This window comes from Pan paniscus, chromosome X (assembly GCF_029289425.2).
Source record: "Pan paniscus chromosome X, NHGRI_mPanPan1-v2.0_pri, whole genome shotgun sequence".
Taxonomy (NCBI): Eukaryota; Metazoa; Chordata; class Mammalia; order Primates; family Hominidae; genus Pan; species Pan paniscus.
Window position 1 is genome coordinate 65,189,885 of NC_073272.2, and position 15,090 is coordinate 65,204,974.

Consider the following 15,090-nt stretch of genomic DNA (forward strand, 5'->3'; position numbering starts at 1 on the left):
GGAGGCAGAGCTTGAAGTGAGCCGAGATCATGCCACTGCACTCCAGCCTGGGTGACAGAGCAAGACTCAGTCTCAAAAAAAAAAAAAAAAAAAAGAAAGAAATGGTCGACTGGATAAAGAAAATGTGGTACATATACACTGTGGAATACTATGCAGCCATAGAAAAGAATAAAATTATGTCCTTAGTAGCAACATGGATGGAACAGGAGGCCATAATCCTAAGTGAATTAGTGAAGAAACAGAAAGCCAAATACCACATGTCCTCACTTATAAGTGGGAGCTTAACATTGAGCACCTACAGACATAAACATGGGCACAACAGACACTGAAAACTACTAGAGGTGGGAGGGAAGAGGACATGGGTTGAAAAGCTTCCTAATGAGTACTATGCTCACTACCTGAGTGCAATATATCTATGTAACAAACATGCACATGTACCCCCTGTATCTAAAATAAAACATGAGAAAATAATATTTAAAAAATTTCTTGCTTGTACTATTGCCAGAGCTTCTTAACTGAGCTCTTTGTCTTCTGTACATTAGCTATCTGGCCTTGGGTAAGTCTTTTCCTCTTTCTGATCCCCAGTTCTCCTGACCTGGAGTGAGACTGGACTAACTAGTCTCTGATAGTTTATGTTCTCTCTTTATTTCCCATCCTCTCCTCCCCAGAGGTCCAACCTCATCTTTCTCCCTCAGCCCCTTTCCCCCTATTTCTTAGCTCCCCGAGCCTCTGACACCCCCTGCCCCTGCTTGGACTTCTATGCCCCCTTTCTTTTTTTTTTTTTAAGACAGTGTTTTGCTCTGTCACCCTGGCTGGAGTGCAGTGGTATGATCTTTGCTCACTGCAGCCTCTGCCTTCTGGGTTCAAGTAATTCTCCTGCCTCAGCCTCTCGAGTAGCTGGGATTACAGGCACATGCCACCACACCCAGCTAATTTTTGTATTTTTAGTAGAGATGGGGTTTTCCCATGTTGGCCAGGCTGGTCTTGAACTCCTGACCTCGAGTGATCTGCCTGCCTCAGCCTCCCAAAGTGCTGGGATTACAGGTGTGAGCCACCACACCTGGTCCCTGTTTCCCTTTTAGTAGTGTCTTCAGCTACTTGACACTCTCTACCCAACTCTCCCCTGTGTATGTGTGTTGTGGGGAGTGGTTGGCATGGGAGGTGGGGAATGACACAAGGGAGTTTCCACTTTCCAGAAAGTTGGAGTCGCCAAGTAAATTCTTTGTCTTTAGGCATTTAGCTTCATGCCAGGTCCCTGTAGGTTCTAGGTGAACATGAGTGAAGAAATCAGTTGAGTTCCTTGAACTTCTGGTGGAAAAGGGCCAATGGCAGTATTAAGGCGTGTGATGAGCTGTCATTGCTACTCCTGCTGCTGAGGCTTTCTGGTGAGTGCTGCTCTTCCTTGGGGACAACTGCTCATGGAGACTGTTTGGGCTTTCCAATGAGTGCTGCTCTTTGAACAAATGCTTAGCTCAAGGAAATGATCTTGGCAGGGAACTTTGTTTACCCTAGCACAGATCAATGAATCTTGTTAGCAGTGAGAGAAACCGAGGCACACTGAATCGTGGACACTGTTGGTCTGGGAAGGCAAAGGAAGAGGATGGAATCAGACTACTGGTTCCTGAGTGCAAATGCAAGACCAGCCCATATGCAATCCTGTTAGGCTCATCTATTGTCCTAGGGAGTATACTTCCTTTCTCATCCCTTTATAATGTCAGAGTGGGAAAGGACCTTGGAAGCCCAGGAGTCCAGTCCTTTCTTGCTACAGAAATGGAAACTCAAGCCCAGAGAGGGGGAGGGAATTACCCAAGGCCACATAGTGGTCACAGGATGAGTTAATGGCAGAGCTATATGTAGAAGCCAGGTGTCCTGACCTCTCAAGTATCCTTTCCATTGTCTCAAACTGGCTTACCATCTGTGGTGCCTTACCTCACAAAGGATACTCAGACCATGCCTTCAGATGGTTGCCAGTGGAGAGGAGGAAAAAAGGACTATGGCCAGCCACTTTCAAACTAAAACTCGGACTTATTTTATTTTACTTTTTCTGGAGACGGAGTCTTGTGCTATTGCCCAGGCTGGAGTGCAGTGGCCCAATCTGGGCTCAGTGCAGCCTCTGCCTCCCGGAAGCGATTCTCCTGCCTCATCCTCCTGAGTGCCTGGAACTACAGGCACGTGCCATCACACCCGGCTAATTTTTTTGTTTTTTTTTTTCGTATTTTTAATAGAGATGGGGTTTCGCCATGTTGAGCAGGCTGGTCTCAAACTCTTGACCTCAAGTGATCTGCAGGTCTTGGCCTCCCAAAGTGGTGGGATTACAGGTGTAAGCCACTGCACATGGTCTCACTTACTATTATTATTATTATTTTTGAGACAGAGTTTCACTCTGTTGCCCTGGCTGGAGTGCACTGGCTCAGTCTTGACTCACTGTAACCTCCGCCTCCCGGGTTCAAGCGATTCTCCCTCCTCAGCCTCCCGAGTAGCTCGGATTACAGGCACGTGCCCGGCTAATTTTTGTAATTTTAGTAGAGATGGGGTTTCACCATGTTGGCCAGGCTGGTCTTGAACTCCTGACCTCAGGTGATCAGCCCGCCTCAGCCTCCCAAAGTGCTGGGATTACAGGAGTGAGCCACTATGCCCGGCCCTCACTTATTTTTTTTATATAGATATGGGAGGGGGTCTTGATATGCTCCCCAGGCTGGTCTCGAATTCCTGGGCTCAAGCAATCCTCCTGCATCAGCCTCTCAAAGTGTTAAGATTACAGTCATGAGCCACCACACTCAGCCTAAAACTCAGACTTGACCAGACGACTTCAACAGTCTAGAACACTGCCATCCTGGGATTCTGTGACCTTGACAAGAAGGAGAAAGGGAGCTGGCAGACAAACCCCAAGGGTGTGGACTAGGGAGGTCACATCTAACCTGAGGGAATTATAGCCAGCCCCATCAGGACATCAGAAAGTGAATGTACTGGGAGAGGGGCTAAAGGATCAGGTCACTGATTTGAGGAAGGTGAAGACTGGGATTTAGATGAAGGAAAGATAAATGAGGACTGAGCAAGGATGGGTAGGAAATATGATGGGGAGAGTCCTACGGAAGAGAATGGATGAAGTGTTTTAAGAGGTGAGGCAGTTTAGCCAAAAGAAGAGAAGTTTCCTGTGGACCTGAGATCTTCAGGCCTTTGAGGAGCTGTTAGGGACAACAGGGGATCTGTGTGGCCTCAGGGAGCAGAACTGAGATCCATGGATGGAAGCCATAGAGAAAAGGAGTTCAGACACGGCAAGAACTTTCTAAGAGCCAGAGCTGTCTAGAGAAGGAAAAGATAGGTAGTGAGCTCCCCATCAGTGGAAAGTTGCAGTCAGGGGCTGAGTAAGCATCTGTCAGGGCCCAGGGTCTGGGCCCTGAGTGGGGGTGGGGCTGGAAGGCCAGGACGTGGAAGGCTAGGGGCTGTGACCGGGGTGGGAGAGGAGCCGGGTGGGTCTGGGTGGGGAGTGGTAGCTACCCTAGGTCCGCCCGGGCCCAGCCGGGCCCCCCACGTGGCCGCTGTGGCCTGGCTGCGCCGGGCCTGGCCAGGCGGGGCTGGGCGGGGCAAGGCCAGCGGTCGGCGGGGAGGCGGGCGCGAGGGCGGGGAGCGGCGCGGAAGCCGGGCCACATAAAGGAGCGGGCGGCGCGACAGGGGCGGCTCTTTCCTGGGTGGGGTTTGTGAAGTCGTGGCCCGTTAGCAGGAAGCCTAACAGTCGCCCCGACGCTAGTGAGGGACCCAATCTGAGTCCCCGGCCAGCCGAATCCAAGCCGTGTGTACTGCGTGCTCAGCACTGCCCGACAGTCCTAGCTAAACTTCGCCAACTCCGCTGCCTTTGCCGCCACCATGCCCAAAACGGTGAGTGCCGGGGGTGGGCGCTGTCGACCCCAATGGCTCTGGCTGAGCCTCATAGCCCTTTGCTGATGGCTGAGGGCTTGGCCAGCCACCGGCCCGCCTGGGACGCCGCGCCCTCCGCCATAGCCAAGGGTAGGGAGGGGACCGGAGTGGGATCCTGGTCTGGTGCGCCCTCAGGGGTTGAGGGGGTGTCCAGGCTGGAAGTTTGGACGGGGCGAGGCCTGCCTCTTTCTCAGGTTCCAGTTCCCTGTGTCTGAGATGCAACAGTCAGGACGGCTTCGTTGGGGCCTGGGGTTTCCCCTTTTCCCTGATGGGCCATGGGCACAGAGGAGAGGATTCTGGTCCAGAAGACAACACTTTCCCCAACCCAGGAATTGGCACCTTTCTGGGGCAAGGCTGCCAATGTCCAAGAGGGGACATGGGAACAGAGAAGCAGGGAGAAAGGAGGGAGCCGCTCGGGGCGGATCCGGCACCCCCACTCATCTTTCCCACAGCCTCACCGGGTGGCTCCAGCTGTTTTCCACTAGGAGGTGAGGAGAGAGATGTGAGGAAATCGTCATCGAGGCTGCACCCCAGAGCACCAACACTTATTTAGGCACCAGTCTGAGGAGAGGCCTACCCCATCTCCTGGGAGAGAGGACCGGTTTCTCCCTCCTCTCCACCTCCAAATCCCTGCCCCTCCTATTGCTTAATGCCTCTCTATCTCCTCCTATCCCCTCCGGACTATTTTGTGTGGTGTGGGTTCTCTCGTGGGGCCACACCTTTCTAGAGTGGTGGTTGATTTGGGGATGCGTCTCCACCCCACTGGCTGTTATGAGAGGAACAGAAGCCTCCTGGGAGTGGGGATAGGGGGGCCGGATGCCCAGGAGGGAGAGGGGAGGAGGGGTGTGCCTGACTAATGAGCTCTGCTTGCTTTTGTGCAAGTCATGCCAAATGGCTGCTGAGGCCCTTCCCTTGCTCAGAAAGGCCTGGTGACCACCCTGGCTTGAGTCCCTTAGGCCAAACAGCTTGTTGAGCTGGCCTAGGCAATGCAGTGCTCCCAAACATGTCTCCCCAGGACTGCTTGAGCCTTGTAGAGGTGAGATAGTGACTAGTAGCCTTGAAAAGGGCTGAAGGCCCCTGGGATGAGAGGAGGCGAGTTGGGGGCCCAGCCTTTTGGGTTTGTGATGAGCTTTGGTTGCCACGTTACTGTATACCAGCCTCACTGCCAAGTCGTTCTTGCCTTTCCAGAACCTTGTCCTTCAGAAACACCAAGTTTTCAAAAAGTATGTGCTTTCACTGTCTATCTCCTTTAAATTGCTTGTGGTTTTAGGACATGAGGCTTTTACACACTTTCTTCCCTAGTCCCCGCCCCCAAAGAGAGAGAGTAATGGTTTTGGAGAGAGGGGAAAATATCCCATTGTCTGCCAAAACAGGATTATAAAGATCCTGTCAGGAGCGGCTCTTTGGGTCTCTCTCTGTGGTTGACTCCTGACTCCTCTTAAGGTGCGGCTTTGCCTGAACAGTTGGGTGGATCTCTGGGAATAGACATTGCTCCACGGTCTTTCTTCTGTAGTGGCATATCTCATCCTCAGTTCTGAGATAGCCCACTTTGAAACACAGCTTCATGGGCCTGGAAGTTGCTTCAAACTTGCATTAACCGTCTCATCTGAGTCAAAGTGGCAAAGAAGACAAGACAGCGTGTTTATTGTTTTCCTGGGAATGGAGAGAGAATGGAGTATACGCTGTTTGTAGTCAGGCCTGGAGTAATGAGGGTACCTAAATACTGAAGGCATTTTTATGCAGATTGACTGAAACCTGAATCAAATTGGAAGGAGAGGGCTGAATTTTGATAGACTGGAAGTATTAGAGAATTTTCTATACTTTGACTCAAGGAATGGTCAACTTTTAGGAAAAGCAACTATATTATGTCTGTTAAGATCATAGAATCTTAACCTGAAAGGGACCTTGGAGACTATTTAGTACAACTCTCTTAAAAAAAAAAAACTAAAACTAAAACAAAAAACTAATGAGGCTATTGAGACCTACAGGGAAAGACCTACCTAAGGGCACATGGTGACTGAGCCAAGATTGGGGTCCAGGCTTTCTGATGCTCATCTCATTGACCCTTTATTCTGACCCAATGATTGAGTTCTTGACATTTGAGTTCCCTTTCTTGCTCCAAACAAATTGCCCACTGTTCTCAGACCTTTATGATCCTCAGATAAAAGGAAATGAGTAATTTGAGCAAAGTGGCCAAGGTTGACATTTGTGTGGTCTCCTGGTAAGGTTCAGTAGTGTCACCAGGTGCCTTCTGTTACTTTTCTTATTCCTCATACCAAGGCCAAGGTGTTCAGGGGCACACCCTAGTTCACTGAATACCAACCAGTAATTTTAATTAAAAAGGGAAAAAATTTCCCTTTCTCTGCTCCATTTTCATTTATGTGCTTTAGGCTATTTCTAGCGTGTGACAGATAGAGAAAGGTAGTGGAAAATCAAACTCGTTCATTCATATTGCAGCATGTCTACAACCAATCTAGGGTCGGTTTCACTTTTATAGCTAATTGTCCCTCCTAGTCAGCCCAACCTCCCCTACATTTGTTAAAACACGGCGGCCGGGCGTGGTGGCTCCAGCCAGTAATCCCAGCACTTTGGGAGGCCGAGGCAGGCAGATCATGAAGTCAGGAGTTCGAGACCAGCCTGACCAACATGGTGAAACCCCGTCTCTACTAAAATTACAAAAATTAGCCGGGCGTGGTGGTGTGCGCCTGTAATCCCAGCTACTCGGGAAGCTGAGGCAGGAGAATCGCTTGAACCTGGGAGGCGGAGGTTGCAGTGAGCCGAGATCACGCCGCTGCACTCCAGCCTGGGTGACAGAGTGAGACTCCATCTCAAAAACAAAAAAAGCAAAAAAACAAAAAAACATGCCTCACTACCCACCGCCACCCTTGCCTTCTTGCCATTCCTTGGACTCTGCTTCTGGTTGCCAGTTTCCTGAGTCTGCTTTAGTAGCCAGAATGGAAAAGCTTATTAATTGCCATCTACATTTTTTGGTGATGATGACAGTTATATATATATATATATTTAAAAAGGCCTTTCCCCCTCCCTACCTTCTTTAATTTTTTTCTTTTAGGATCACAAAGGCTTTGAGGCTTTCTTGGATTTCCTAAAAAAAGAGTGTTTTGAATTTTCGAGATGTTCTTGAGTTTCTGGTTTCCTTCCTTGGGATTTATTAAATGCTAGTATTGAAAAGGCTCTCCGCAACTATAAAGTCCAATTCCTCTCATTGTATAGATGATGAAACTGAAACTCATGTTAGGGGGAGACTAACCTAGAGTGATGCAGTATGCCAGTTGCAAAGCTAGGACTTGAATCTAGGTCTTAGTTAGAGGGTCAGTCTTGGTGAAACACCTCTTTGATCTGCTGGGGTTTTAGCCATAGATCAACAGATCAGAGGAAAGGCAATCGAGTGGTCATTTGATGGGACCATCAATGTGAGCAGACATAGAGCCTAGATCCTTGAAGTATTTGAAGGTGTTTGGGTCGGCATTCAGCTAAACTTTAACAGGGACTATGTGGACTGTTTATTCTCCTGCCATTCCTAGCATTACTTGAGCCACTCGAGTGGCACTAAAGTGGTACTTGGTAAATAGGAGCCAGATTCTCAGTCTTTTAACCCTTGAACCAGCCTTGCCTACAGACTTAAGTGGGGGGAAAAGGATCAGGAAGAGAGGTCATATGAGAGAGGATCCTGCATCTCTCCACTTGGGTTCTTCAGTTCACTTGGCCCTTTGTGAAAGTGTAGATGATAGAGACAGAGCAGCAACCATCTTGGGAATTTCCTTTACGCTTTTCTTTTAACAGCCCTCTGGGTAGGGAGGGGGCTGGTGGGGCAGGAAGGCCTTTGTGGGACCCACACCAACTAATCTATGCTCTCTCGTGTTAGGCTTGGAGAGGGAAAGGTTGCTCTGTGAGTCAGTGATAGAAGTAGTATTGATCACTAATCTTCTAACTTTCCATTCTCTAGCTGCCTGCAACAGTAGCTTGTTTTAGGGTGTTGTTCTTACTTTTCTCTTACCTCCTCCTCCCATGAAACTACTTTACCGAATGATGGAGCTGGAAAGGACATTTGGAAGTCATCTAGTCTATTTCCCCTGCCTCCAAATCTAATTCTCTCTGGATGAGATAATATGACAGCTACAATTATTCTGAACTCTGTTCTAGTGTTGCATGGCAACAGCCTGTCTTAGGTCCCTTTGTATCTTTCTGGGAGTTTCCCCCACTGGAATTTCTAGACTCAGGGTCCCCAGAGGGGAGAATATCTGGCTACCAACACTACCAGAGTTAGGCCTTTCATAACCATAGCTGCTGGAAATTTGGCATTGTTACAGATTGCGAATAGTCTGTCTCTAATCTTTCAAAGATAGAATTGAATTTATCATGTGCCTCTTTCCTAACTCACAATCTTCTTTCCCTGCCACCTGCTCTATTACTTTACTTGCAAAAAGGAAAAAACAGGGTACAGATGTGGTCTCCTTTGGGATAGTCTGTTGGTTCAAGTGAAGGGGGTGGTCTTTTCATGACTGACTGGCTTTGCTGTCCATCCCTCCTTCCATTTCATGCTTGAGAGAGCTGAAAAACTTTTCAATTCCAGGTTCTAATCTGTGGTATAGAAGTTGTCACTTTGGAGGATTAGCTCAGGATTCCATGAATTTGGAAGGTGGGTGCTGGGAAATGGAAAGCATCACTGAACTGAGAATTTTTCTTCTCTTTCCATATAAGAAGAACTTCTCTCCTGTCCTCAGTAAAGTGAGCCAAATGAAGTGGGACTTTAGGCAAGTCCTTTCTTCAGGCCCTCTGTCTCTCCAGCTTGTCATGAGGGAGCTGTACCAGTGATGGGTAAACTCTAGGAATCCCTCCAGTACTGATGTTTTTGAGAATCTTGATGGTATAAGAGCATTGAGTCTCTTATATGTATATTCATTCCTTCAGACATTCTTTCTTCAACACTTGGGTACCTTCTATGTGCCAGGCAGTATTGGCAATACAAAATTGAACAGCGCTTATTAAAATGTATCCTCTTGTCCCATTATACTTCTTGAGTGCTGTTTCTTCTTAAGTGCTGAGTTCAGAATGGACTGTTTCTCACATGGGAGTTGGTTTGTTTCATTAGTAGATCCAAGAAGAATACTGGCTTGAGTACTCTTGGCCATTTCTTCCCGAGTCATGGGAGAGAAAGGGCTGTGTCTTTCCTTACTGTGGAAAGAAATAAACCAAGTGAGAGTATATTATGAAGACTGTGGGTTGACTGAAAAGCTTTGGACAAACACTAAAAGCTTCACAGATTTTCCTGCCATTCTTCCCATATTTTTCAATGACCGCCTGCCTGATAGTAGAATAGTCCTTTTTATTTCTGCTGAAAGGAAGGCCCGGAAGCTACTAGATTATGTTTCAGATTTTCTTCTAACATGGTGAGTGTGGTAGTTAGATATATTGGTAGATATTGAGGCCTTCCTAAGGGCTCCTAAACAAACCTCATAAAGTATCTACCACCAGTGAGCTGAGGACTGGCTATTGTGGGGTACAGCTTTTTTTTTTTTTTTTTTTTTTTTTGATACGGAGTTTTGTTGTTGTTCAGGCTGGAGTGCAATGGCACGATCTCAGCTCACTGCAGCCTCCACCTCCCGGGTTCAAGCGATTCTCCTGCCTCAGGCTCCCAAGTAGCTGGGATTACAGGCATGCGCCACCATGCCCAGCTAATTTTGTATGGGGTACAGCATTTTAAAGGCATTTGCATCTAGGGCAACCCAGAGCTTCCCTAGCCTTAAGCTTTCCTTTAGCTGGTTGTTCTGGATGGGCAGGGTTTCTCACAGGAGTGTTTTGAACCATGGAACAACTGAGCTGGCCTTAAATCGTCTGCCTCAGCCTTTATCTTCTTGATGGGGGCACTAAAGTCCAGAAAAGGGAAAGGATTTGAGTGAACTGGTGATAGTGCCAGGACTAAAACCTAACTTACTCGGCTCCAGTGTAGGGGAGGGATGGTGAATGCCTACCTTCTAAATGGCACTCACTGTGAGGTGCTCAGTGTCTTCTCCCTCTGTGCTGGTGGTGACATGACCGTGGAGTTATGGCCATGGGAAGAGCAAGTTCCTCTGAGTGTGTAGAGCTGATCTCATGGGTTTCTTTATTTGGAAATGGTTCAGGCTCTGACCTTGTCTCAGGAACTCTTTGTAGCACTTCCCAGGAAGGTAAGTGTTTTGCTTTGGCTTGTGACGGGTGGTGGAAGGCATATTTGTAGGCTGAAGGGAGGTAGAGAGAGGACACTAGTCACATTTTCCTGCTTGAGACTAGGCCTTGCTGTCCTAAGAAACTTTAGAGAGTAATTTCTTCATCGTATTCATAGCCAGAGGGGTTAGGCAGCTTGTTCGAGGTCACATATAGTTGGTAACAGTATTGAAAGGAGAACTTGGATTTCCTAATTCCCAAGTTAGTGGTCTCCCACTGGACTTGGCTGTCTTAGAAGGATGACTCCACCCAGAGAGCACAGACTTCCAGAGAACTGGCTCTGTGGTGATTACATTAACAAGATGGGTACAATGGAGTTCCCCTAAAATGGTTTTGCTATAGCAAGTTTTTCTGGGATCTCCAATGACTGTCTTCTCTTCCTGTCTACCCCTCACCCCAGTTCCCTGCTTTCTCTTTGCCCTGTTTAATTTTGAGCTCTGACCTCTTTGAATTCTGAATTCTGACTCAGCGCTCCAGCTTGATCTGTCCCTTGAGTTAGGAGAACAGTATGGCACTTTTTCAATTTAGTGACAGTATTTGCTGCTGTAGCAAATTGTTTGAATGCAGACTAGAATCTCCTGGCCTCAAAGTTCACCACTCACCTCTAGGTGCTTATAGGCCAAGCCTGGGGCAGGAAGCTAAAAAAAGACCTTTCAAGCCTCCGTGGAAAGGAAGCATAGAGTAGTGTTGAAAAACAGACTCTGGAACTAGACTGCCTGGACTCAAATCTAGCTCTGCGACCAACTAGTTATATAGCCTTGGACAAGTTATTTAACTTCTGCACCTCATTTTCCTTAACCATAAATAATAATAGTACTTACAGAGTTGCTGTGAGGATTACATGAGGTAATTTATGTAAAGGGCTTAGAACTGTGCCTAGAATCTAACAAGTGATATACAAATGTTATGATTATTTACTGAATTTTACTATATGCCTAACTTTGTGCTAGATGGGATGGATAAGAAAGAAGACAGGTAGTTGAATTCTTACCATTTAATGAGTGGTTACTATGTACTATTTACCATAAGGGATAGAAATAAATGAAGGGATGATACAACTGCTGCCTTCAAAGATCTCCTATCTCCTATTTAATTGGGGATTTAGGGCTAATTCACTTAAAAACGGCTTGAGAAAAATATATACTTTGCATTGCATTTTCTACAACTTTTTGAGGAGAAAGGGTTTACTGGGACATGAACAGGGCCTTAAAGGGTGTGTACACTTGGGAGCAGTGGCCGTTCTGGGTGGGAAAGTGATGTGTTTTTGGTATGTGGGTGTAAACCAATGGCCCTAGACCATTGAAACTCTTGAAAGTAACTTTATCTGAAGTGAAGGGAGGCTTGAGCTGCTGACTGATTCAAGGGGAGCCACAGATATAAGCATAGATGAAGCTACTCTTTCTAGGGTAATTTGGATCCAACAATCCTTTCTTAATTGGCAAACAAGGGCCTGTGGGGGAGACCATACCTTTGGTTTTCCAGAATTGGGCAAATTAATTTTTTTTTTTTTGAGATGGAGTCTAGCTCTGTTGCCCAGGCTGGAGTGCAATGGTGCAATCTTGGCTCACTGCAACCTCCGCCTCCTGGGTTCAAGCGATTCTCGTTCCTCAGCCTCCCAAATAGCTGGGATTACAGGCATGCGCCACCACGCCCAGCCAATTTTTGTATTTTTAGTAGAGATGGGGTTTCACCATGTTGGCCAGGCTGGTCTTGAACTTCTGACCTCAGGTGATCCACCCGCCTTGGCCTCCCAAAGTGGTGGGATTACAGGTGTGCGCCACCATGCCCAGCCTGGGCAAATTAATTTTTAAAAATGTTGCTTTTGTTGCCTAAGTAGGTATGTGAGAGGGTCTTTTCTTCATGCTTACACATGAACTAAACCAAAGAATAGAGCTTGGCAATAACTTTATGTCAGCAGCCTAGAAACAGCTTTTAATTCTCTCATTGACTTTGCTGTAAAATCAGGTATTTGGGAAAGGGTGGAGATGGCGGGGAGGATTTCTCAGTGTGTGGTTGTTAGAGGTGGAGGAGTATGACGTTTTCTGGCCAGGGCACAGCTGCAGCATCTGGGTCTTGAATTTGGAGAAAAGGCCTTTTGGGCAACTTTCAAAGCACAGCCCTTTGTCTGTGCCTAATGACACAGATACCAGATCTGATGCTCCTTTCAATCGGCTTGTTGTGGCATAAGGTAAGTGTTGACATAGCTCTTAGGCCACTAGTATGGCAAATGGCTCTGTGCTTGCTTAGTAGAACTGTTTTGCCAGTTATCTTCTGTGATTGGTGACTTCGAATATTGAAGTTTCTTCCCATTCCTGGCAACCCTTCTACCTTGTGGGAATTTGATAGATACTTTGTGCATCCAGGGTAGTGATCAGGGCCTAATGAGAGAAGAGTTGAGATATGACAATTTGGTTGTACAAAACAAGATATAATCCTGAAAATTTTTTTCCTGGGTATATATTTGGGAAGTGACTGGGGCCAAGGCCTAGGAGGGGGAACAAGGCATACCTGTCAGGCTTGATCAGTATTTCTTTCCCTCTCTTTAGCCTTGGCCTCCATTAAATACCTGAGAAGGATCAAGTCTTATTTTTCTCAAGTTGTGTGTTTAGATAAGGTTCCTGATCTTACTTTCGTGATCTAATCTGCCTTCCCTCCAACCCATGATCCATTTCCTTTTTTTTCTTTTCTTTTTTTTTTTGAGACGGAGTCTTGCTCTGTTGCCCAGGCTGGAGTGCAGTGGCATGACTTTGGCTCACTGCAACCTCCATCTCCTGGGTTCAAGAGATTCTCCTGCCTCAGCCACCCAAGTAGCTGGTACTACATGTGTGCGCCGCCACGCCCGGCTAATTTTTATATTTTTTTAGTAGAGATGAGGTTTCACCATGTTGGCCAGGCTGGTCTTGAACTCCTGACCTCAGGTGATCTGCCTGCTTCAGCCTCCCAAAGTGCTGGGATTACAAGCGTGAGGCACTGCGCCTGGCTGATCCATTTATTTTTTCAGATTCTCAGCCTGGATGTTTGATGAAGCTCACCAAGAGCCTCTTTTATCTGTTGTAATTTTTAACTGAGGTTGACTAATCTATGGTATAGAGTTGGAGGGTGAGGGTCAAGGTAACAGTCAATCTGGGCATCATTAGTTAAGTCGTACAAATCTTTGCTATTTTCAAGGGTTTTAAGTGAACTAAACTCCTCTCCAAACATCCTTGTAGATACTTGTGGGAGACTGACTAATTCCTTTACAAAGAAGAAAAGTCACATAACTTCTTTGCCTTTTAATTTTCTTTTTCTCCAACATGAAAATATCAGCAATATTAGAAAGAGGCACATGGAGTTTGAGTGTGGTGGCTCATGCCTGTAATCCCAGCACTTTGAGAGGCTGAGGCAGGTGGATCATTTGAGGTCAGGAATTTGAGACCAGCCTGGCCAATATGGTGAAACCTTGTCTCTACTAAAAATAGAAAAAATAGCTGGGCGTGTTGGCGGGAGCCTGTAATCCCAGCTACTCGGGAGGCTGAGGCAGGAGAATCACTTGAACCTGGGAGGTGGAGGTTACAGTGAGCTGAGATCACGCCATTGCACTCCAGCCTGGGTGACAAAGCAAGACTCTGTCTAAAAAAAAAGAAAAAAAAAAAGAAATATGTAAATGGAAAAGAACAAACCCCCCTCCCAGTTTCCTTATTCCCCTTGGTGCCTGGGCCATTGTAGATCTAGCATATGCTTGGTGGGGACATCTGCCATTTGCTTTAGGGTTACACTACATCTTTCTACTTTGAGTGCTTGAAGAGTTGCTCCAGCAGGGCCTGATGTGGGCCTGGTGAAAATCTAGCCTAGTTGCCTTTCTGTCTGCCATAGCCTGGGCATTTTCCTAAGGTTGGGAGTTTTTTTCCTTCTGGTCTTAGGCCAGTTGCCAGAGGAAACCGATGACTAAAGGCTTCCTCCCTGCAACGTCAACTTCTGGAACCTTTCCTGATGATTCCTACCAGTCAAGTCTGCCTTATTTGGCTATTTTCTCCCCCCTCAAGTTACTCCCTCTCCTTGCCACCCCACCTCAACTAGTCCTCTGTTCTCCTTTAGTACAGGGAATGCCTTCTTCAAGTTTATACAATACCACCTGCAAACTTCTTTTCTTCTTGTTTAGAGTCCTAATATGGAGGAGGAGTGGGGAAGGAGAGAGGAAGATGGGAGAGCTCTGGAATGACTGTGATTTCTCCACCCTGCTTTCTTATCTCCCTTTATCCTCTTGGCACTGCCTGGTCACTCCTCTCCAGCTTCTTACCTAGATCTCTGACAGCCTAGGAGTGGTCTCGATTGGCCTAAAGAGGTTCAGAGTGTGGGGGTGGGATGGGGCTAGGGCTTTCAGCATTTGAAACTATTTCTTTGGAGCAGGTAAAGCCTTCCAGTTGGTAAGTCTAGTTCTTTAAGTATGCCTGTTGTATGCCTTGCCTTCTCACTTGGCTTTCCTGGGTGGGCTGAGTCTAAGTTCCCTCTACCTCCCCTTCCCAGTCCTGAGCTGTCTAACTTTAGGTTAGAAGAGCTGAGCTTTTGACACTTACAGCTTGGGGCACTTGTCTGGGTGTCTTTAAAAATACCTTTTAGTAAAAAATGGTACAATGGAAAGAAGAGTGAGATATTTGGTTTTTAATCTCTGCCTGTGTGACCTTGGGCAAGTCACTTTTATGAGGCTTAATTTTCTTATCTACAAAATAGAGACATTGGCTTTTTCTGACATTCTGATTATTTGTGCCCAGTCTTTAAGAGGCTAGGAAAGGGTTCTTGGAAAGCGTGTAGCAGAGCAGAGTGGTGACTTTTCGGAGAAGCTTCCTTTTCCCATTTAGAATGGCATTGAGTGTGTCATTTTCTCCTCTGGCTATCAATATGTAAGCAGCCCCCTCTATTTCAGTGGGCTCTGCTCTGGGATATACTGAATCTACCTACCAGAGAGCTCACTGTGGA

At 46.9% G+C, this 15,090-nt stretch overlaps 1 protein-coding gene across 1 annotated transcript in view; it reads left to right on the top strand.

Moving 5' to 3' along the window:
• The first annotated feature begins 3,592 nt into the window (after positions 1-3,592).
• Positions 3,593-15,090, top strand: part of MSN (moesin) — a 74,107-nt gene continuing 62,609 nt past the window's right edge. The window contains exon 1 of the mRNA XM_003816915.5: positions 3,593-3,876. Within this exon, the coding sequence (XP_003816963.1) occupies positions 3,865-3,876 (12 nt within the window). The 5' untranslated portion in view covers positions 3,593-3,864. The remainder of the gene's footprint in view (positions 3,877-15,090) is intronic.